Source organism: Dreissena polymorpha, chromosome 13, assembly GCF_020536995.1.
Source record: "Dreissena polymorpha isolate Duluth1 chromosome 13, UMN_Dpol_1.0, whole genome shotgun sequence".
In the NCBI taxonomy this organism is placed as follows: Eukaryota; Metazoa; Mollusca; class Bivalvia; order Myida; family Dreissenidae; genus Dreissena; species Dreissena polymorpha.
Window position 1 is genome coordinate 5,451,837 of NC_068367.1, and position 25,258 is coordinate 5,477,094.

The 25,258-nt window shown below is 36.4% G+C and overlaps 2 protein-coding genes across 2 annotated transcripts in view; one reads left to right on the forward strand and one right to left on the reverse strand.

Moving 5' to 3' along the window:
- Positions 1-23,675, forward strand: part of LOC127855433 (potassium voltage-gated channel subfamily H member 6-like) — a 110,815-nt gene extending 87,140 nt beyond the window's left edge. The window contains exon 3 of the mRNA XM_052391014.1: positions 23,457-23,675. Within this exon, the coding sequence (XP_052246974.1) occupies positions 23,457-23,608 (152 nt within the window). The 3' untranslated portion in view covers positions 23,609-23,675. The remainder of the gene's footprint in view (positions 1-23,456) is intronic.
- Positions 15,029-19,586, reverse strand: LOC127855429 (uncharacterized). The gene is made up of 2 exons (XM_052391002.1): positions 18,201-19,586; positions 15,029-16,554 (listed from the first exon to the last, which is right to left on the reverse strand). Exon 1 carries the CDS (start codon positions 19,244-19,246, stop codon positions 18,206-18,208), a length of 1,041 nt encoding a protein of 346 aa, XP_052246962.1. The 5' UTR covers positions 19,247-19,586; the 3' UTR covers positions 15,029-16,554; positions 18,201-18,205.
- Positions 23,676-25,258: the final 1,583 nt, after the last annotated feature.

Sequence of the window (25,258 nt, forward strand, 5' to 3'; positions counted from 1 at the left end):
AAGATTGTTAGTGGGAAAAATAATTTTGGACATGTTTCATATTCCTTCTTCGCTTTATTGAAATATGGGTTATTCTGGAATCTTATTGATATTTGGGTATCAAAAGGGTCACAATTTACAGCCTAGTCTTTCTTCTGAAGAGGAAAAATGTACAGGCCAGTTGTAAATTTCACCAGCCTCAGTTCTGCTTGTGATAAATTTCAATGTGTTTTACTGTTCAATAGAAAAAACATGCCCATAATGTTTGTAAGTTTCAACTTTAATGACAAATAAGCCTGATTTATTCACAAAAATATAATAATAATCAATTTTACGTACAAGAAATACTATATGGTAATGTGGTTCACACACATTTCACATCTGTTTAGCAAAAAAGACAATGCAACACAAAAGTATGTGAATTTGGAAGAACTTTATATCATTTTGGTGATTTTTTCATCCAAAACTGCTCATTTTTCTGGATGTATTGTTTGTATAAATCTGTTTATAATTCAAATGGGCCTCGCTCTGTGAAAAAGGGGTGAAATGCGTGCATGTAAAGTGTCGTCCCAGATTAGCCTGTGCATCCGCTTTCATGATATTTTTCGTTTAATGAAAGTCTCTTCTTAGCAAAAATTAGTGTAGGTGTAAAGTCTAAAATTAGTGTATGTGTAAAGTGTCAAATTAGTGTAGGTGTAAAGTGTTAAATTAGTGTAGGTGTAAAGTGTTGTCCCTGATGCATGTGCGGACTGAACAGGATAATCTGGGAAGACACTTTATGCACATCCATTAAACCACCTTTTCATAGAGCATGGTTCAAATATAATAAGCTAATAAGCAGGTTTTTTTTTTACTTTTGCACGCACAGGGATGGGATTTTTTTATCATTTTGACTGCATTTTTCATGTAGGTGTGCATTGGAATGATTTCATTTTTAGGATTTTAATCAAATAAATAAATGAATACATGAGATTTACTTTTTCACTAATAATGTTTACAGATCAATAAACACAACAGTTTCAACTGCATATAATGAATTGTTGCAAAAACACAGTGTATTCCAAGATGATCTCTTATTCCAAGTTATAGTGTGTCATATATAGAAGCCATATTAATCATAAGAGTAAATATACTGACAGGTTGACACATTTCCATTCATTGATTTGTGGATGCAATAGAAATAGAAACAGAAAACCAAAATACATTTGTTCTTGCATGACATCACATCTTGTTTAAGACTCCTGGACCATAGAAATCTGGCAATAGATATGAGTTGTGCTCTGTGAAAAGGGGGTTTAATGCATGTGCTTAAAGTGTTGTTCCAGATTAACCTGTGCCGTTTGCACAGGTTATTCAGGGACATATCTATGCCTCTTGCACAGGCTATTCAGGGACATATCTATGCCGTTTGCACAGGCTATTCAGGGACATATCTATGCCGTTTGCACAGGCTATTCAGGGACATATCTATGCCGTTTGCACATGCTATTCAGGGACATATCTGTGCCGTTTGCACAGGCTATTCAAGGACATATCTGTGCCATTTGCACAGGCTATTCAGGGACATATCTGTGCCGTTTGCACAGGCTATTCAGGGACATATCTGTGCCGTTTGAACATGCTATTCAGGGACATATCTGTGCCGTTTGCACATGCTATTCAGGGACATATCTGTGCCGTTTGCACATGCTATTCAGGGACATATCTGTGCCGTTTGCACAGGCTATTCAGGGACATATCTGTGCCGTTTGCACAGGCTATTCAGGGACATATCTGTGCCGTTTGCACGTGCTATTCAGGGACATATCTGTGCTGTTTGCACATGCTATTAAGGGACATATCTGTGCCGTTTGCACAGGCTATTCAAGGACATATCTGTGCCGTTTGCACATGCTATTCAGGGACAAATCTATGCCGTTTGCACATGCTATTCAGGGACATATCTGTGCCGTTTGCACAGGCTATTCAGGGACATATCTGTGCCGTTTGCACAGGCTATTCAGGGACATATCTGTGCCGTTTGCACGTGCTATTCAGGGACATATCTGTGCCGTTTGCACAGGCTATTCAGGGACATATCTGTGTGGTTTGCACAGGCTATTCAGGGACATATCTGTGCCGTTTGCACAGGCTATTCAGGGACATATCTGTGCCGTTTGCACAGGCTATTCAGGGACATATCTGTGCGGTTTGCACATGCTATTCAGGGACAAATCTATGCCGTTTGCACAGGCTATTCAGGGACATATCTATGCCGTTTGCACATGCTATTCAGGGACATATCTATGCCGTTTGCACATGCTATTCAGGGACATATCTGTGCCGTTTGCTCAGGATATTCAGGGACATATCTGTGCCGTTTGCACATGCTATTCAGGGACATATCTGTGCCGTTTGCACAGGCTATTCAGGGACATATCTGTGCCGTTTGCACATGCTATACAGGGACATATCTGTGCCGTTTGCACAGGCTATTCAGGGACATATCTGTGCTGTTTGCACAGGCTATTCAGGGACATATCTATGCCGTTTGCACAGGCTATTCAGGGACATATCTGTGCCGTTTGCACAGGCTATTCAGGGACATATCTGTGCCGTTTGCACATGCTATTCAGGGACATATCTGTGCCGTTTGCACGTGGTATTCAGGGACATATCTATGCCGTTTGCACATGCTATTCAGGGACATATCTGTGCCGTTTGCACAGGCTATTCAGGGACATATCTGTGCCGTTTGCACAGGCTATTCAGGGACATATCTGTGCCGTTTGCACAGGTTATCCAGGGACATATCTGTGCCGTTTGCACAGGCTATTCAGGGACATATCTGTGCCGTTTGCACATGCTATTCAGAGACATATCTGTGCCGTTTGCACAGGCTATTCAGGGACATATCTGTGCCGTTTGCACAGGCTATTCAAGGACATATCTGTGCCGTTTGCACATGCTATTCAGGGACATATCTATGCCGTTTGCACATGCTATTCAGGGACATATCTATGCCGTTTGCACAGGCTATTCAGGGACATATCTGTGCCGTTTGCACAGGCTATTCAGGGACAATACTTTCCACTTTTATGATATATTTGGTTTAAAGAAAGTCTCTTCTTAGCTAAATTCTAGTTAAGGTGGAAAGTAACACACAGGCTAATCTGGGACGACACTTTATGCACATGCATTAAACCACTTTTTCACAGAGCACGGATAAATTTTATTCTTTTTTTCTTCCTAAGATATTACAGACATACATACAAGCATATTTTTACATAAGACATGTATTAGATGGGTACATAAACACATAGGCTATTCTTTCCGTAAGAGACAACATACATACATGCAAGCATGTTATTTACATAATATTTAAGTACAGCTATTTGCTAACAGCATACATGTTTGTTGTTATGAAACATACATTCATATACAATTCATACAATTTAATATTTCTAGCAGTATACCAACTAATGTGCTTGTACATGTTATATAAATTTTAATTGTAGAAATGTGTATCTTTTGTCTGTAATATATGACACATTTGAAAGGTAACTTAAGTGCCTTAAGTGCTGATTTGTATAGTGTAAAATACATTTAAAATGCAGAATTCACAAACAATACTATACTATCTAGATTATGTGTTAATATGATTAGTGTTGTTGTTATGGGAGATGTCTACAAATATTTGTATAAGGGACCAGTCTCATAATTCATCATCTGTTTTAAATATGGTTTTATATATTTCGAAATTGTGTTTCATGCTATTTACAAGTCCAAAAGTTGAAGGGATTCTGTTTTTCTTCTGACAATGAACAACATACCTTTTAATTTTTAAACACACAATGTTTAAATCATTCATTTTTGGGGTTGTGATTCCAAGTATTAGATCTTGACATGTTCAATCAATAGTTAAGCTTGGTCTTCTTCTATGAAAAGTCTCAACAACAAATTTAACAATTTCTTGGGAATATGGACAGTACCAGAACAAGTGCATAATATTTTCAACTTCATTATTACAAAATGTACAGAGATTATTGGCAGCAATTCTCATTTTGAACATAAGTGATTTTGTTCCTAAGATTCTGTGGACTATTCTGCATTGGAACCATCTAATATATGTATCTTTAGTTAGGTTGAACACGAGTTCATGTGTGTTTTTCCAGTCAATATTAACACATTCTGAATTCCATTTTGTTTGACAAGCTGGAATGTCATTGTTTTGGATTAAGATTTTATAGATATGTTTTTCTTCTTTTGGGCTGCTTACTATTTTTTATGTATGTAGGTAATATAGGCCCTTGAGTTTTATTATCCAAATTCGGCATATCTTCAAAAGGTTCTATATATTTACTTATAATACTAGTTAATCCTTGGTATAATAAGAAATGTATGTTTGTTCCAACATGTTGGTCCAAAGATTCTTTGGAAATAAAGCAAATATTTTTTTGTCATAATATCTCTCACAAAACGAATACCTCGATCATGAAGACTTTTAATATAAATATGACTATTGTTAATTTTAAAATTATGATAGTAAAATCGAGGATATCATTACAATTTATTATAGTCAGCTTTTCAATATACAAAACATAGTTTTTAATAACATAGAGCCAATATTTATTTTTCAAGTGTAAACATATTTTTTCTGCATACATTTTGCCAGTATTAAACATAGTTTTGAAATCTATTATCGACTTAACAAGTGTATAACAATTTCCGTCGGCTGACAATAATCTTTTAAGCCATGTTATTTTCATGTATTTTTCAAAAGAACATAAATCTGTCATATCAAGCCCACCTTTGTTACATTTATTAACAATTACACTAGCTTTTATTATGCCCCCCTTCGAAGAAGAGGGTGTATATTGCCTTGCACATGTCGGTCGGTCTGTCTGTCGGTCGGTCAGTCTGTCCGTCTGTCGGTCTGTCGGTCCGTCCACCTGGTGGTTACCGGATGATAACTCAAGAACGCTTAGGCCTAGGATCATGAAACTTCATAGTTACATTGATCATTACTTGCAGATGACCCCTATTGATTTTGAGGTCACTAGGTCAAAGGTCAAGGTCACGTTCACCCGAAATAGTAAAATGGTTTTCGGGTGATAACTCAAGAACGCTTATGCCTAGGATCATGAAACTTGATAGGTAGATTGATCATGACTTGCAAATGACCCCTATTGATTTTCAGGTCACTAGGTCAAATGTCAAGGTCACAGTGACTCGAAATATTAAAATAGTTTCTGGATGATAACTCAAGAACGCTTATGCCTAGGATCATGAAACTTGATAGGTAGATTGATAATGACTGGCAGATGACCCCTATTGATTTTCAGGTCACTAGGTCAAAGGTCAAGGTCACGGTGACCCGAAATAGTAAAATGGTTTCCGGATGATAACTCAATTACGCTTATGCCTAGGATCATGAAACTTCATAGGTACATTGATCATGACTCGCAGATGACCCCTATTGATTTTCAGGTCACAAGGTCAAAGGTCAAGGTCACGGTGACCCGAAATAGTAAAATGGTTTCCGGATGATAACTGAAGAACGCTTATTCCTAGGATCATGAAACTTGATAGGTAGATTGATCATGACTCACAGTTGACCCCTAATGATTTTCAGGTCACTATATCAAAGGTCAAGGTCACAGTGACCAGAAATAGCAAAATGGTTTCGGGATGATAACTCAAGAACGCTTATGGCTACGATCATGAAACTTCATAGGTACATTGATCATGACTCGCAGATGGCTACTATTGATTTTGAGGTCACTAGGTCAAAGGTCAAGGTCATGGTGACCCGAAATAGTAAAATGATTTCCGGATGATAACTCAAGAAGGCTTATGCCTAGGATCATGAAACTTCATAGGTACATTGATCATGACTCGCAGATGACCCCTATTGATTTTCAGATCACTAGGTCAAAGGTCAAGGTCACGGTGACCCGAAATAGTAAAATGGTTTCCGGATGATAACTGAAGAACGCTTATGCCTAAGATCATGAAACTTAATAGGTAGATTGATCATGACTCGCAGATGACCCCCTATTGATTTTCAGGTCACTAGGTCAAAGGTCTAGGTCACGGTGACCCGACATAGTAAAATAGTTTCCTGATGATAACTCAAGAACACTTATGGCTAGGATCATGAAACTTCATAGGTACATTGATCATGACTCGCAGATGACCCCTATTGAATATCAGGTCACTAGGTCAAAGGTCAAGGTCACAGTGACAAAAACATATTCACACAATGGCTGTCACTACAACGGAGAGCCCATATGGGGGGCATGCATGTTTTACAAACAGCCCTTGTTTTGCTTGGTCCTGCCTAAACGAAATCATAAAATTGTTGACTACTTGTTTTGATGATGTCTATTCTTGGAGTAGGTAGTGATACAAATAAGTGAGTTAGTAAAGGAAGAAGCAATGATTTGACAATAGTTATCTTTCCAAGCGGTGTTGTATTTGTACGGTTCCAATGACTTATTGTTCTTTTAATACTTTCAATTTTGTTCTCCAAATTTATCATTATCATGTTTTCTAAGTTAACATCAAACACAATTCCAAGAACTTTAAAAGTAGAAGCTCCCGAGCACGGATAATATTGAATAATGTTATATAATAAAACAGTGTTATAAGCTACAGACAGTCTTCTATAGAAAAAACAGTGTGTTAATCCTCTAACTACAAGACTCAAACTTTGTGCAGCATACTTTGTTCCAAGTTTTGTCTCACCAAAGAAACCAGCTCTTTTGCCTCAATTGTTCAAGGATGGAACTCAAATCACAAAGGTCAGAACATGCTACATAGGTGCCTAGCTCTGGGAAAACTGAACCCAATGCATGTACATTATATAAAGTGTTGTCCCATATAAGATTGTGAAGTCAGCAAAGATGTACATTATATAAAGTGTTGTCCCATATAAGATTGTGCAGTCAGCAAAGATGTACATTATATAAAGTGTTGTCCCATATAAGATTGTGCAGTCAGCAAAGATGTACATTATATAAAGTGTTGTCCCATATAAGATTGTGCAGTCAGCAAAGATGTACATTATATAAAGTGTTGTCCCATATAAGATTGTGCAGTCAGCAAAGATGTACATTATATAAAGTGTTGTCCCATATAAGATTGTGCTGTCAGCAAAGATGTACATTATATAAAGTGTTGTCCCATATAAGATTGTGCAGTCAGCAAAGATGTACATTATATAAAGTGTTGTCCCATATAAGATTGTGCAGTCAGCAAAGATGTACATTATATAAAGTGTTGTCCCATATAAGATTGTGCAGTCAGCAAAGATGTACATTATATAAAGTGTTGTCCCATATAAGATTGTGCAGTCAGCAAAGATGTACATTATATAAAGTGTTGTCCCATATAAGATTGTGCTGTCAGCAAAGATGTACATTATATAAAGTGTTGTCCCATATAAGATTGTGCAGTCAGCAAAGATGTACATTATATAAAGTGTTGTCCCATATAAGATTGTGCTGTCAGCAAAGATGTACATTATATAAAGTGTTGTCCCATATAAGATTGTGCAGTCAGCAAAGATGTACATTATATAAAGTGTTGTCCCATATAAGATTGTGCTTTCAGCAAAGATGTACATTATATAAAGTGTTGTCCCATATAAGATTGTGCTGTCAGCAAAGATGTACATTATATAAAGTGTTGTCCCATATAAGATTGCATGTACATTATATAAAGTGTTGTCCCATATAAGATTGTGCAGTCAGCAAAGGCTTATCAGGAATTACACTTACTGCATAGACTGGATTGTTGTGAAGAAAAAACTGCCTTTTAAAATTCCATAAAAGCAAAAAATGTTGTCCCTAATTGCAGACTGCACATGCTTATCTTGCATGCAGATAGTCCCTAATTGCAGACTGCACATGCTTATCTTGCATGCAGATAGTCCCTAATTGCAGACTGCACATGCTAATCTTGCATGCAGATAGTCTCTAATTGCAGACTGCACATGCTAATCTTGCATGTCCCTAATTGCAGACTGCGCATGCTAATCTTGCATGTCCCTAATTGCAGACTGCACATGCTAATCTTGCATGCAGATGCATTAAGCCCCATTTTTCCAGAGCAAGGCCAATTTGAATTTTGGTGATGAAGTTGCGGGTTTCAACACAAGTTATTGAAAATTCTTCCCCTTGCATACAGTGGGAATAGGTTTAGCAAACCATTAAATGAAAAGCCTTTTTATTTCACTGCAAACGTTTTGGAGCTTGGCTTCGAAATGTCAGACTTTGGGCTCACACCAAACTGTTGGAAAATTATTCTGTATTTTGAAATATGTTCTAAACTTTTTAAAAACAAACATCAAGTAAACCCAATCTCCACGCAGAGTTGTCGTTCCTTGCTCTCACATACAACTCTGCGAAAGGCTCAGCCCTCCATTTTGTCTATAAAATAGATAAAACCAAACAAACGCATTCAACGTATATTTGATTGGATATTTAAGATCGCATGCATTAAATTAAGAAATATGACTTTTAAATGTACGATAAATCGTGAAAAAACTTGCGAGTTTTAATGCAACTCTTTGGAACTAATTTATTGCCCATTTACGCAGATGGAATCATTCCACGCACTTCACAAATGTAAACAATTGAACATATTTTTTTTGAGTGACGTTAGGAATTGCTTCGACGTGTGTATGTATGTTGGTTTCTTAACATAAAAAAAACATATCAATTTTATAATAATGAATTAAGACTGATATAAGATATCATGGTATGAGATGGTTTTCTTTAATGCAGTGAATGCAATGTAACCGTCGTGCAAGAGATTGTTTAGTATTCTGTAACCTCAATGATGAACGCTTGGAATGATCATGACATAAATGAGACACTTTCATAACAATAGTCCGTTCTGAGCCCAACACAGAGGTGAATGTAATGTAACCGTCGTGCAAGAGATTGCAAGTAAACCATGTAAAAATAAAACATGACGATGTTATAAGCCTACCTGAGAACGATGTGCTCAATGTGAGCTTTTGTGATCACCTTTTGTTTTCATTTGTTGTGCCTATGGCATTGTATTTAGTCAACACATTTACCTAGTGAACACTGCAGAGACCAGATTTACTGACCAATCTTAATGAAACTTTGTCCCAACATTTTCCCCTAAAACATCTCTGTGGGGTCTGAAAAAGGGATTTTGTGGGTTCAAAAACTAGCACACTACATCAATTAAAAGGAAATAATTGAACTCTCTGTACAGGAGCATTTACTGGCAAGTGCTAATGAAACATGGTCGCAACATTTTATGATATTTTGGATGAGTTGGAAACTGAGTCTTATATCTATTTTAATGATACTTGGTTACAACAATTGCACCAATGGTATCTCAAACGAAAATGAAACAAGGTCAAATGGGTTCAAAAATAAGGTCACAAGGTCAAAGTGAAGAAAAAGCTTTTATTTTATGGCCCTTCTTTATGAAGCTGGTTAAGAACATTAAATGTCCTCATTTGAGCTTAGTAGAATGCCAGATTAGTAAAAATTACAATATAAAAAATCATTCTACTGAAGACAGTTGGCTCTGGGATCCAGCAACAATCTTAAACCCCACTTATTACTTATTCTTCGACTATGCAGATACATAAATAAGCCTTGGTATTGGATCCCCTGACAGCATATGCATGGCATCAAACAGCATTATGAATGAAGTCATAAGTAATCAGAATCAACATCTTTATTGAAGAAGACACCATGTACAGTCAATCTTGTGCTTGCGACCACTTGAATTAAGCAACCTTTGTCTTATGCGACCACTTTGAATCCCGCCCGAGGGTTTTTACTACATTTTCATATTGTATTAAGCGACTTTTGTCTTACGCGACTAGCGCGACCGCTGATTTTAGTGTATTTGATGTCCAAGTCTTGAATTAAGCGACCGCTTTGCGATAAAAGTGGTAAATCTGTTGACCATTCAGGTACAAATCAGTGTTAATTGTTTATCTAAGCCGATAAGATGATCGATTACATCTTCGTCGAAAAACATGGCTGCCAGGCAGGCTAGGCGTTTTTCATAATATGACTATAGTAAAACTTTGTAAACTCTCTAATTGATATTTTGGCCATTTTTGAAAATGGTTCCAGAAACATCTCAAAAGTTACTGAGAGCAGTTCAGTTCCCTCAAGTCTCAGGTGAGCGACCGTGGGCCTCTGGCCCTTTCATTATGTGTTATATTTTAATTGACCAGCAGCATTATGATACATTTTCTGTTAAAACACAGGGCCCTCAATCTATCCAATCTGCTGCCAAATTTCGGCTGCAGTCCCCCACCTGAAAAGTATTTTTCTATGTCCCCCACTATAGTAGTGGGGGACATATTGTTTTTGCCCTGTCTGTTGGTTGGTCTGTTCGTTGGTTGGTTGGTTGGTCTGTTGGTTGGTTTGCGCCAACTTTAACATTTTGCAATAACTTTTGCTATATTGAAGATAGCAACTTCATATTTGGCATGCATGTGTATCTCATGAAGCTGCACATTTTGAGTGATGAAAGGTCAAGGTCATCCTTCAAGGTCAGAGGTCAAATATATGTGGCCAAAATCACTCATTTTATGAATTCTTTTGCAATATCGAAGATAGCAACTTCATATTTGGCATGCATGTGTATCTCATGGAGCTGCACATTTTGAGTGGTGACAGGTCAAGGTCAAGGTCATCCTTCAAGGTCAGAGGTCAAAATATGTGGCCCAAATCGCTTATTTTATGAATACTTTTGCAATATTGAAGATAGCAACTTGATATTTGGCATGCATGTGTATCTCATGTAGCTGCACATTTTGAGTGGTAAAAGGTCAAGGTCATTCTTCAAGGTCAGACGTCAAATATATGTGTCGAAAATCGCTTATTTTATGAATACTTTTGCAATATTGAAGATAGCAAATTGATATTTGGCATGTATGTGTATCTCATGGAGCTGCACATTTTGAGTGGTGAAAGGTCAAGGTCAAGGTCATCCTTCAAGGTCAGAGTTCAAATATATGTGTCCCAAATCGCTTATTTTATTAATACTTTTGCAATATTGAAGATAGCAACTTGATATTTGGCATGCATGTGTATCTCATGGAGCTGCACATTTTGAGTGGTGAAAGGTCAAGGTCAAGGTCATCCTTCAAGGTCAAATATATGGGTCAAAATTGCTCATGTAATGTCACTTCTGCAATATTGAAGCTAGCAATTTTATATTTGAAATGCGTGTGTATCTCAAGGAGATGCACATTTTGAGTGGTGAAGGGTCAAGGTCAAGGCCATCCTTCAAGGTCAAACGTCATATAGAGGGACATTGTGTTTCACAAACACATCTTGTTTCACCCAAAAACTGATTTTTTCCCCCTCAGAAAATGTAAAAAAAAAATAATAAAAAAAATGCTGATTTATAGTTTGCAAATTGACTCCAATATACCGTAAAGCGCTGTGTATAACGCGCATTTATGTATAACGCGCATCTACTTTTTTAAGCTAAAAAATCGGGAAAAAAAGTTTTTGAAGCAAACAATTGGGGGAAACATTCCGTACCACAGGCTAACTGAAAATCGTTATATTTACATTGCCGATCTTCCGTGTTCTTTTATTGCCTCAATTATTCATTATTTTAAAGACGATAACAATACAACTAGTTTTCTGTGTTTTTTTTAATCATATTATGCATAAAAATAAATGTTTGGATTTAAATGAATTGTGCATGAAACGCACACTTTCCACGAGAATACCATCAAGGTTTTCATCATATGTCTCCGAAGTAACTATCCACGTTTTTATTGTGGAGGAGTTCACATAACGGATGGATTAGTTGTAACTAAGAAACTGACATTATCGATTGGTATTGTCACCTGGTTATTCATGCATGACTTAGTCACAACCGCGCGTTTATTTACATTGCTGATAATCATGCGTTCTTTTCGAGTGTCTATAATTTACAGGAAACTTTAACGACTCAAACTTCTCGACACCATTACGACATTACCGGCGATAAACAAACAATTAGAGGTGTGAAGCCGTTTGGCATGTTTTGATAATAGCCCAGCTACACAAAACTTGACAGGTGACGCAAATTGCTCGATAACCACATCCTCAATCTTGACAAGACGTATGAAAACGTGTAAACAAACACAGCATCAATTTTATGAACACATTTGAAAAGCATGAATAAAATTATAAATATATCGGGAAAGACCTTGCCGACATACTATTGTAAATCGACAAGTGCCTCCAAATAAATTGTGTAACCCTAGTACAGTAGGGTATAATATTGTTGGAAAACAATAACATTTAAATAAAAATGTCTTCCTTGTTTTTCATTCTCTTCTTCAAATTTATTTGATTTCAATGCTCTGTACGTACCTGAAAAAGATAAAAAATATTTATGTTAACTTTATAATGTTTGTCAATCTTATTCAGATCGTAAATAAAACACTATTATTAACATAGTTACAGTTTAAACACCGGGAAACAGAATGATACGAATTACCGCAACTGGGTAACTGACAGGGAAAAAATGTCTTGGCATGGCTGTAGTTGTGCATAACGCGCATCAAGTTTTTAAAATGAAATTTTGGGGTAAAAAAGTGGGCCTTATACACAACTTTTTACGGTATCACGGTCCGTTATATCCGTTATTTTGTCCAATATAGGCTAACAAAAAAGAAGTCTTGTTTCCGGTTACCCAACCGACCCTGTTTTTTAACCGCCGACTCAAAAGTTTTTTCTGTTATGACATCCGCATCCGAATTTAATGTCCGAAATTTACGCAACTGCGGAAAGCATCTGAATCGTTCATAACTTTTATTTTTGTTAATGTTTTGTTTCATTTACATTTATTCTAATCAATAAATGCTTTATTCAAAATGCAGTCTTGAGTTTTCAACGAATATTTATTTGTACAGTAATTTACAGATAAAAGCAAAAGCGTTTTCTGTTACAAAATCCGCATCCGAATTTTATGTCCGAAATTTACGCAACTGCGGAAAACGTCTGAATCGTTCAGAACTGTTATTAGCTCATTGTCATCACCTTGGCGTCGGCGTTGGCGTCGGCGTTTGCGTCGGCGTCCGGTTAAGTTTTGCGTTTAGGTCCACTTTTCTCAGAAAGTACCAATGCTATTGCATTCAAAAACTTGGTACACTTACTTACTATCATGAGGGGACTGGGCAGGCAAAGTTAGATAACTCTGGCGTGCATTTTGACAGAATAATGTGCCCTTTTTATACTTAGAAAATTGAAAATTTTGGTTAAGTTTTGTGTTTTAAGGTCCATTTTATTCCTTAAGTATCAAAGCTATTGCTTTCATACTTGCAACACTTACTAACTATCATAAGGGGACAGTACAGGCAAAGTTATGTAACTCTGACTGGCATTTTGACAGAATTATGTGCCCTTTTTATACTTAGAAAATTGAAAATTTTGTAAAGTTTTGTGTTTAGGTCCACTTTATTCCTACAGTATCAAAGCTATTGCTTTCATACTTGCAACACTTATTAACTATCATAAGGGGACTGTGGAAGCAAAGTTATGTAACTCTGACTGGCATTTGGATGGAATTATGGGCCCTTTATACTTAGAAAATTGAAAATTTGGTTAAGTTTTGTGTTTGGTCCACTACCCCTAAAGTATCATAGATATTGCTTTCATACTTGGAACACTCGCAAACTATCATAAGGGTACAGTAAAAGGACAAGTTGCATAACTCTGGTTGTCATTTTTACGGAATTATGGCCCTTTAATTTTGACTTAGTAACTTTGAATATATGATTAAATTTTGTGTTTCGATCCACTTTACTTCTAAGTATCAAGGCTATTGCTTTCAAACTTCAAATACTTTCATGCTATCATGAGGTTACTGTACCTGACAAGTTGAATTTTACCATGACCTTTGAATGACCTTGACTCTCAAGGTCAAATTATTAAATTTTGCTAAAATTGCCGTAACTTCTTTATTTATGATTAGATTTGATTGATACTTTGACAAAACTACTTTTACCTGACATACCACAATAGACTCCACCCAAACCATCCCCTGTGCCCTCCCCCCCCCCCCCCCCGAATCCCCCCCCTAATTTTTTTTTTTTTTAAGATCATCTCACAAATGACCACCACACCCTCACGCTATACCCCCCCACCCCACCCACCCCCAACAATTTTTTTTTTTAAATGGTTAAAAAACACAAATATTGATTTTTATTATTTTATTTTTGAAATACCGTCCAACCATCACACCTAAGAATCACCTCCCCCCCATCCCCCCCCCCCCCACCCCCGAATTTTTTTTTTTCTTTTTTTTTGCATTTTTTTGTGTGCATTTTTTGAAGATAATGTAATAAATGTCCACACCCCCACACTATGCACCCCTCTTCACTCCACCTCTCCCTCCTTTGTGATTGAAATTGAGAGTCCCTTCACCTTTAAAAAGAAAATAGATGAGCGGTCTGCACCCGCAAGGCGGTGCTCTTGTTTTTGTTAATGTTTTGTTTCATCTACATTTATTCTAGTCAATAAATGCTTTATTCAAAATGCAGTCTTTAGTTTTCAAAGAATATTTATTTGTACAATAATTTACAGATAAAGACAATCTGGATCAAACATCTATTTGTTAAGAACTATATCTTAAAGTTAGTACTATGTCGTCATGCATTTCACACTGCTGATACCTAAAAATAATGACATTCTTGTTGAGTTAAATATTCAATTAAGTGTTGTGGTAAGAAAAAAAAGCCTACCTACTGACCCACATTTAAATTAGATTACTGTTATATAGATTGAGTTAAAGTCCACTCTTTTGTCCTATAGATAGTCCCATATATAGAAATATATGTTTATAACAGTTAAACACAGTTGTTAAACTTGTTGTTTTTGATTAAAAAGTTCCCCCATTTACAAAAAATTCCCCCTCCTAAGGGTTGCGGACCCCTTCTCCGAAAGTAGTGTGAGGTCGCTGAAACACTGTATAATTCCCCCAAACAAACTAGACTTACCTTAAGTTGACGTTTGGTTGGAATTCTGTGTAGTCATATGACAACTGGAGGGATCAAATGAGATGTGCACGAGCAGATCGATATATTGTCAGTCTTCAACACGATTTCAAAAAAGTTATGTCCATATCAAATGAATACAGATGAAAATTTTAAACTCTCACCAAATAAAATAAAGGGTGGTGAGGGAGGGCATTTGATCCCTCCAGTTGTCATATGACTACACAGAATTCCAACCAAACGTCAACTTAAGGTAAGTCTAGTTTGTTTGGGGGAATTCTATTACGTCATACAACTTCCGTGCTCAAATGAGACTTCAACACTGAAGGACATGACTTTTTTGAGCTACGATATAAATATGGGCCAATATTTAAAGAAACCTTTAAATATTACCTTATAATAATGTGTATCTATTGCAGCACAGCAGATTGAAAATCTTCACAGTTCTCTATTGGCTTCTCATAATACTGGGCAAATGTTCTCTCACTTGACCACCCAGCAACTTTTAGAATCTCCGCCAATGGTAAACCACTCTGCTTAGCTTTTGAAGTTGTAGCACAACGAGCACTATGCGTTTTAAACTTATTTACATCAATCCCAGCTTTACTCATCATGAATTTGACCCATCTAGCAATAGTAGTAGGTCCAACAGAGTTATAAGGCTTAATATAACTGATAAACAAATTCATATTTACTCCACGTAATATCCTTGTACGTGAAATATATTCTTCAAGTGTAGTGTACACACATATAGCATTATCTAAATTGTATTTCTTTAGCATAACAAAAGGGTTTACTTTACCCTTACGACATTGCTTCAATAACCCACTATAGTATACAACAAAGAATGAATCTTCTTGTTTCATTCCGTCCAAAGTTAATAAACTAACTGAATGTGAACGACTTGCTTGAGTGAGCACAATAAGAGTTACTAATTTGCAACATAACATCTTCAAAGTCAAAGATGAAACTGGTGTCAACGTCTTCAAATAACGCAGAAGAATGGCCACATCCCAGGTCTCTGTATATTTAACACGTCTTGGCCGTAAATTGAAAACTCCTGTCATATATCTGACAACTAATGGATGTGAACCAACAGAATGTCCATCTACTAACTTACACAAATTTGACAATGCACTACGAGCAGTGTTCAATGTTTCATAGCTATATTTTTGTTTGTATAAATAAGTAAGAAATTCTATTACTGATTCAATAGTCGTTTGAAAAATATCACTTTTCCTTTCGCAACAGAAGAGAACCCATTTCTTGATGTAACACTGATATTGCTTCTTAGTGGATTTTCTCCAAGAAGCCATGAGAATTTCGACAGATTCTTCCGATAAAGCTCGGCTTTTGAAGGAATTCCTGATATATGACATACCATCAAATGCAACTTGTTCACCAGAGGATGTACCTTTTTGGTTCCTGGAACATTCAAAGTCTGTTTCTTCACCTTCAAGATGAGAGGATCCTGTATCAACATCTCGAGGATTGGAGTAAACCAATTCTGCGTTACCCAAAGAGGTGCCACCAGGACCATCTCCGCAGCATCCACCCGTACTTTCTGTACTAGGCGTCCCAGCAAACTGAAAGGTGGAAATGCATATATCAGCATATTTGACCAGTTTAATGCAAATGCATCCACAAAAGCTGCATCAGGATCAGGTTTCCAGGAGACATATCTGTCAAGTTGCTTGTTGAGCCTGGAGGCAAATAAGTCAATTTCAGGCATTCCAAAGCATTCGATTATCTCATTAAATAACATCGTATTTAACATCCACTCTGTATTATCTTGAAATTCTCTAGAAAACTTATCTGCAGAATTATCAACACCAGGAATATGGGTGGCAGACAACCAGATATTTTTCTGACAACACCATGACCAAATATCATTTGCCAAGGCATTCAAATGTTCTATTCTACCTCCCATATTATTGAGATATGTCACTGCACATGTATTGTCTGATCTTACTTGTACATGACAATTTTCGATAGATTTGCAAAATGACCTTAGTGCATGTGAAACAGCTAACAATTCCAGGTAGTTGATGTGATTTTGGTACTCAAGGTCTCTCCATCTACCTCCTATTTCATTTTGCTCACAAACAGCTCCCCAACCATCATTTTAAGCATCACAAGTGATTACTAAACTTGGATTTGCATGAATGAGTCTCCTTTTTTGGTGACCAAGATTATCAATCCACCATTGGAGCTCATTTTTAATGCCCTTACAGACATTCATCCACGAATCAAAATCACCCTTCATGTTTTGTAAAGATAATATTTTTTGTCTCTCAATTACTCTATAATGAAGAGGAGCAAACTCAACAGCAGAAAACGTTGAGACCATGAGACCCAAAACCCTAGCAACTTGTCGAATTTTTGCGAAAGTCATGTTTTGCAATTCTGAACATGCTTGGACAATGTTTGCAACTTTTTCTTTGGGTAAAGTTACTGTCATGCTTACAGAATCAATTAGATTCCCAAGAAATATTATTTGCTGTGTAGGGACCAAAACAGATTTCTGTTCATGTGTAATGAAACCTACATCAGTTATCAACCTGACAGTATCTTTAACATTTCTTTCACAATCTTGCATTGTGTGTGCTAAAATTATCGAGTCATCTATGAACCCAGAAATTGTGATACCAAGCATGCGCAAAGATGCGAAAACGGGCTTAAGCAGGCGAGTAAAACTTATTGGCGCCGATGAAATACCATTTGGAAGGCATTCAAACTGGTAGATTTTGCTCTTAAAGATGAAGCGCAATTTTACTTTATGTTCCGGTGCAATAGGCACTGAATAATATGCATGCCTTAGATCTACTGATGCAAAATAACAGCCAGGAGTGACTAGTTTGAGAACAGATTCAAGGGTATCCATTTTAAAATGGTGGTACTCGATAAATTGATTTAAATCTTTTAAATTCAATATCAGTCTACATGTACCATCCTTTTTCGGAACAGTGAAAATTGGAGAAATGAACTCGTTAGGGTCATGTTCAACTTGGGTAATAACTTTCATTGATAATAACTCTTGTATTTCATGATCAATTTGATCACTTTCATTTGAAGAAAATCTGTTTGCTTGACAAAATGTTTTAACTGGGTTTACATTATCAATGAACTTGATGTGAAAATGCTCCACCATATCCAAAATGGATTTATCACTAGTTATTTTTCTCAAATTTTCAACAAAATATTTCAATCTACCAGCTTCAAAGGTACTAACCTTGTCTATTTCCTCGGTGCCAATGCTCGGCCGTTTTTTGAAAAGCCAGCATCACCACGGCCTCGACCACGAAATCGGCCTCGACCTCTAAACCCCGATCTGTATGGATGGGGACGACGGAAGTCACGTCCTCTGCCAAATTGCTGCCCAATGCGGCCAATTTTGTTGAGATCGTTTATCTCACGAACATTCCTATTAACGTCATTGTCATCACCATACAAAAAATCTGTACATGGCAATGATGGAGAGGCAAGATAATGGTATTTGGGGTCCAAACTGCTTTTGTGAAGCTCTTTTCTTCTTATGTTAATGTTTCTGTAGGTCTGGCCTAAAAGGGCTATAGCATTGGTTGAAAGATCAATGGCCTTACTACATGCAACTGATGGGTCTTCTGTGGAATTGGCTAATATGTCAACAGATTTGGTAATGTTAGATGCTGCTTTCACCAAAAGTTCTTGAACACTTTGCATTTTATTATCATCATATTGAACCTGAGATCGCAGCAGACGCCATATCCCTTGATTAACACGAGTTTTAACAAGAGCATCACAATTTTCAGGCCGATGCACCTGTTTCAAAAGCTCATTCATTTTATCATCAGACAGTTCGTTCCTGAAAGAACTATTCACAAATTTTGCTAGATCATCATTGACCTTTTTATCAACAGGGTCAGAATTACTAAAACGTTCCATAAGGTTCCGAAAAACCGGATTGGGACTTACACTTTCTTGATCAATTTCATCAAAAGACTGTCCATCGTCATCATAGAACTGGTCCTCTGAATACTCTTCATCGTAATATTGAGTAGATTCAAGTTTCTCAATACGTTCTTTCTGACTTTTCATATTTTCATTGAGCTCTTGCAAAATAGAGAGAACTTCACGAGTGAGTTCAGGCTCCTTAGACATAGAACTTGTGGACGTAGAACACTGACCTTTGTTAGAAACAGTTTTAGGTGTGTCCTCAGACACCGAAGAGGTCTTATTTGCGACCAAAACCGACTTACTGGGTGGTTTTTTACTGTTCTGGACTTCTTTGTCCGCCATGACGTGTTAAATATACAGAGACCTAAGAAAAAATGTGCCGGATATCGTAAACCGGTCTCTAACACGTGTTTAGACTGGTAAAAATTTCCGAAGAAATTTTTTACGAAAAACAAGTTTCTTTTTATTTTTTCCGAAGAAAAATAACGAAATTCAGTAAAATTAGTTATGAATGACAAAATAATTCCAATAATTGCTACTAATAGCAATAAAACTGACATGTGCGATACCGAAGTATAAACCGCGAACGAACTAATTCGTTACGGAAATCGATCACGCCAAAGCGTCTGTACTCAACGAGTAGCTAAATCGCACTGACAATATATCGATCTGCTCGTGCACATCTCATTTGAGCACGGAAGTTGTATGACGTAATAGAATTATGTTGTTCAATGATAAAGCTTTATTAAATTGTTCATTAAAGACATACTGGATGACTATTAGTGAATAAAAGAGACTGTTAAAACTGGGAATAGCTTAGTGAAAACTTGCTTTGTTCAATTTAAGCAAGCAAAAGAATTGTGTATTTCACTCAAAATAGATACATAAGTATCAACTGTATTTCTTAACATGCAAATGGGCAAGTAATTTTGACAATAATCAATATAAAGGGCGTGTGTAATAACAAATAGTAAAACGTCTTGCACACATTACTTCAATTTTTCTTTCCCATGTTGTTGTTTTTTGCCACTTTCTGCATGGGCCTTTACAAAAATTATATGTTTTTTATGCTTAGTAAGTGATTTTAATAACTTAAACAATATTTGTGGCTGATTTTCTTTCAATTTTCTTTCATAAAAATACCATTTTTCTATGGGAAAAAATCCAATGAGAAAAAAAATGTACAAATCCATGGGAAAGTTTAGTTTAAATAACAACAAAAATATTTAAAAAAAAGAAATTAAAATATTATTTAAAAAAAAAACATCAATAAATGATCAAAACGAAGCATGTTATCACAAATGTCATATATAATATGAATGCCTTATAGGAAAACGGTACTTAAGTTTGCGAAATTTCACTTTTCATATTGATGCAGATTTAAATTTGATCTCAGTCGATAATGGGTTGGGATTTCATTGGAATATGCCAGAGTTGCAGAAATCAGTTCTGAGTGTGCCCTTGTGAAGGAAATTCAATATTAAAGCTATGAATGAGGATATTGTCAACTCTCTTCTCTGTTTCATTCAGTTAACGATTGTCAGATTGCATGTATGGCCATTCATCAAAAACGCATCTCTAATGGAGAAGCAATATTTTATAGCAGTTTGCATGATAAATTGTTTAGTGTGGCATTCACCAGAATGGAATTGTAGAACAAAAAATGTACCATGGAAATAAAGAGGAGACATTAATGCAGTTCTGCACTGCAATCGGAAAAAGGAAAAAACAACAACAGCCTTTTCCGTTGCAGACTGGAGTTTCAGATCTAGGGCTGAATAGATAACATGAGAAAATTGAAATACTGGCAATATGTACTTTGGCATTATTAAAGCCCTGTCACTTGACATTGATTTGATGTTTAAGATTATGCAGCAACATTTATCTTTATTTGCAAAGTTGTCTTCACATACTGGTGATAAATTAATGCGAGACTGGCTCTTGGGAAAATGGGGCTTAATGCATGAGTGTAAAGTGTGGTACAGACAGGTAATTCCCAGTTGAACGTTTCCAAAAAAGAATATATATTTTTAACCAGGTTTTCCGAAGGAAAAAACTGGTTATTAGATTGGCGAATGCGGGCGGGCTGGCGGGCTGGCTGGCTGGCGGGCGGGCGCAACAAGCTTGTCCGGGCCATAACTATGTCGTTCATTGTCAGATTTTAAAATCATTTGGCACATTTGTTCACCATCATTGGACGGTGTGTCGCGCGAAATAATTACGTCGATATCTCCAAGGTCAAGGTCACACTTTGAGTTCAAAGGTCAAAAATGGCCATAAATGAGCTTGTCCTGGCCATAACTATGTCATTCATTGTGAGATTTTAAAATCATTTGGCACATTTGTTCACCATCATGGGACGGTGTGTCGCACGAAAGAATCACGTCAATATCTCCAATGTCAAGGTCGCCAAGACTAAAAATAGATTAAAAAAAAAAAAAAATTACAAAGGGGGTTAATTTTGTTTGTTCATTTCAAAAGTTCAGTTTGAGTTTTCTCCCTTTATCAGATTTTTTTTCACAATGAAAACCTGGTTTTGTGACAATTTTGTCCCTTGTTTAGTAGTCTAACCATGTCATCAATCTCCAAATCCAGCTCTATAACTTGAACCTTAGAACATATAATATTGAAATCACTTTTATCATCAATTTTAAATTATTTGTACCATAAAATCAACAACATAAGTTTAAGTCAAAAGGACGCTTTTCCCAATCCAAAAGGACCTGGTCCCATTCCCAAAATGGTGAGAGAAAAACACAACACACTGTCATTCCATTTTATTTCCTATCAGTGTGGTATCACATAAATGCTTTTAATAATCATGGTGGCCTAATGCAATTGAATAAAACACATTCAATAATGCACATAAAAACTTATTAATTATGCTAGGTTTATGTTCTTTAAAGTATCAATTGAGACCCAAATTGTTATTTGTAAACCCAGTTTAATTCAGAGACTGAGTAGAGATAATCATGTCGGAAACGCCCAGTGTAATAATGGTAAGCACTTCATCAGGGAAATTATGAAAAAAAAACAAAAACAGATACAAAACTTATAAATTATTACTATATGTAAACTGATGTTAATCTTGATCTTTGGAAAAAACTATGTATTATTTTATTACAAATAATGCTGACTTATTGTACCCACCAATGATAGTTGATGGAAGAAATAAGGTTTGATTTGGGAAGTAACTTGAAAAAGATTTTAAATGTGTCACCTTTTATGGACTTCAACTGATAAGTGATTTGTATGCCCCCCTTCGAAGAAGAGGGGGTATATTGCTTTGCAATTGTCGGTCTGTCTGTCGGTCTGTCGGTCCGTCCACCAGGTGGTTTCCGGATGATAACTCAAAAAGGCTTGGGCCTAGGATCATGAAACTTCATAGGTACATTTATCATGACTCGCAGATGACCCCTATTGATTATGAGGTCGCTAGGTCAAAGGTCAAGGTCACGGTGACCCGAAATAGTAAAATGGTTTCCGGATTATAACTCAAGAACGCTTAGGCCTAGGATCATGAAACTTTATAGGTAGATTGATCATGACTCGCAGATGACCCCTATTGATTTTCAGGTCACTAGGTCAAAGGTCAAGGTCACGGTGATCCGTAATAGTAAAATGGTTTCCGGATGATAACTAAAGAACGCTTAGGCCTAGGATCATGAAACTTGATAGGTAGATTGATCATGACTTGCAGACAACCCCTGTTGATTTTCAGGTCACTAGGTCAAAGGTCAAGGTCACGGTGACCCGAAATAGTAAAATGGTTTCTGGATGATAACTCAAGAACGCTTATGCCTATGATCATGAAACTTCATAGGTACATTGATCATGACTCGCAGATGACCCCTTTTGATTTTCAGGTCACTAGGTCAAAGGTCAAGGTCACGTTGACCGGAAATAGTAAAATGGTTTCCGGATGATAACTCAAGAACGCTTATGGCTAGGATCATGAAACTTCATAGGTACATTGATCATGACTGGCAGATGACCCCTATTTATTTTCAGATCACTAGGTCAAAGGTCAAGGTCACGGTGACCCGAAATAGTAAAATGGTTTCCGGATAATAACTGAAGAACGCTTATGCCTATGATCATGAAACTTCATAGGTACATTGATCATGACTGGCAGATAACCCCTATTGATTTTCAGGTCACTAGGTCAAAGGTCAAGGTCACGGTGACCAGAAATAGTAAAATGGTTTCCCGATGATTTCTCAAGAACGCTAATGGCTAGGATCATAAAACTTCATAGGTACATTGATCATGACTCGAAGATGACCCCTATTGATTTTCAGGTCACTAGGTCAAAGGTCAAGGTCACAGTGACAAAAAACATATTCACACAATGGCTGTCACTATAACTGAGAGCCTGTATGGGGGGCATGCATGTTTTACAAACAGCCCTTGTATTAATTATCTTGTCTTAAACACAATTTCAAAAAAATTCCCCCCTTAACATGTGATATCCAAGTGGGAAGATAGGAATTAATACTGAAGACTTATTTGAATATGATCTACTTTAGTTCATGCTGCTTGTGTTTTTCAGGTTCAAAGTTCCTCTGCAGTGTACTGGTGGCGCCCGTAAAGAACGAGCATGGGGAGATAATCCTGTTCATTATAAACTATGAGGACATCACAGACGCCCCAAATAAAGTCCCAACTCTACCAGAAATCCGAAATCTTAGAAACAGTAATTGATTTTGGTGTTTTAATTGTTTGCTTCCTGTTTATGAATTGGTTTCATTATACAAAATGGTATAGTCAGCATAGCAGAAACTTGTTATATCTGATAGAGGAATAAGTTTTATTTTATGCTTTCCGGTGGTTTATAGAGAAATATCAGTGAAATAAAACTGGTATTCCACTGTTGTAAACAGTGAAAAATAACAGTGAAAAATATCGTTATTTGTCACTGTTTTACTGTGAAATGACGTCATTTTTTCAACGAAATGACGTCATAAATCCAGGGAAATTATCCAGTTAAACTCATTTGCAATGTAAATAAACGGTGAAAAAAAGCATAAAATAAAAAGAAATTTTTTTGGAATCTATGGAATATCGGTTTTATTTCACTCGTGATCATAGAAAAATATATTTTCACTCGTGACTGCGCCACTTGTGAAAATATTGTTTTCTATGATCACTCGTGAAATAAAATAGATATTCCACCGAATCCAACAAATATCCTCTATTTATTGTTGGTTTCATTTTAATAGGCAGGATTTTAACAAAGTTTGGGCTATAGAAGGAGGGCATGACCAATGTTGTAAAGTACAAACAAATATGGAGCATATCATCATTCTTGACAATTGCGTCAAATATATGTTATATTAACCCATTTATGCCTAGTGGACTCTCCCATCCTTCTTAATTGGATCAATTTATTTTCAAAATAAGGGATGTCTAGTATATTTATTTCTATATTTAGAATATTTCTTACAGAAATTCCTTTAAGCAAACAGCGCAGACCCTGATGAGATGCCGCATCATGCGGCGTCTCATCTGGGTCTACGCTGTTTGCCAGGGTCGTATTCTAGATGCTAGGCATAAATGGGTTAAAAGTATAAAATCTACACAAGTGTGAAAATAGACACATGAAAACATTATATTTTAGCTGTGTTTTAGTAGCATAAAATATGTTCACTAACCATTACTAAATATCAGCTATAGAAATCTCATTAATTACTATTATTGATGTCACTCTGAGACCACATTTATAATTAAATCTTGATGAAGTATTGAACAACCTTGACACTCTGACTAGAGGTCACAGTTGAAACTGAATATTGTTGAAAAGAGGTAACAATGATAATCTGGGTAATATCTAGGCTCAGTTGAAATCTGGGCAACATATGCCCAAAACAAAATCAGCAGGTCAAATCTTTGAAAAACCTTATTATCACTATACAGACCACATTTGTTACTCCATGTTGATGAACTGGGCTAGAATGTTTATATTGACAATAGGCTGAGTTAGAATCTGGTTCACATTTTTTATTTGTTCTCAAATCTTCTTATCACACTAGATGCCACATTTGTGACTTGAATTTGGTGACATGTGACATTTAAAGTGACAATATCTAGACCTAATTATAGGATTGAACAAGACTTACCTGTAAGGTGAAGTTTAATCCGGATTTCATCTCACACAAAATTCACAAAGGACTCACACGGAGATCACGCAGCGCGCAGCAGCCATTGGTCATATTTTAGAGTAATACCGAAGAATGATGTTTGCAAAATTTTAAAATTTTAATGGGTGGATGCGGGTGTGTGTGTGGGCCCTTTGGGAGTTTTGTGTGAGATGAAATCCAGATTAAACTTCACCTTACGGGTAAGTCTCGTTCC

Excerpts from the sequence above, each read along its gene's own strand:
- LOC127855429 (XM_052391002.1), bottom strand. The coding sequence starts at position 19,246 with ATGGCGGACAAAGAAGTCCAGAACAGTAAAAAACCACCCAGTAAGTCG.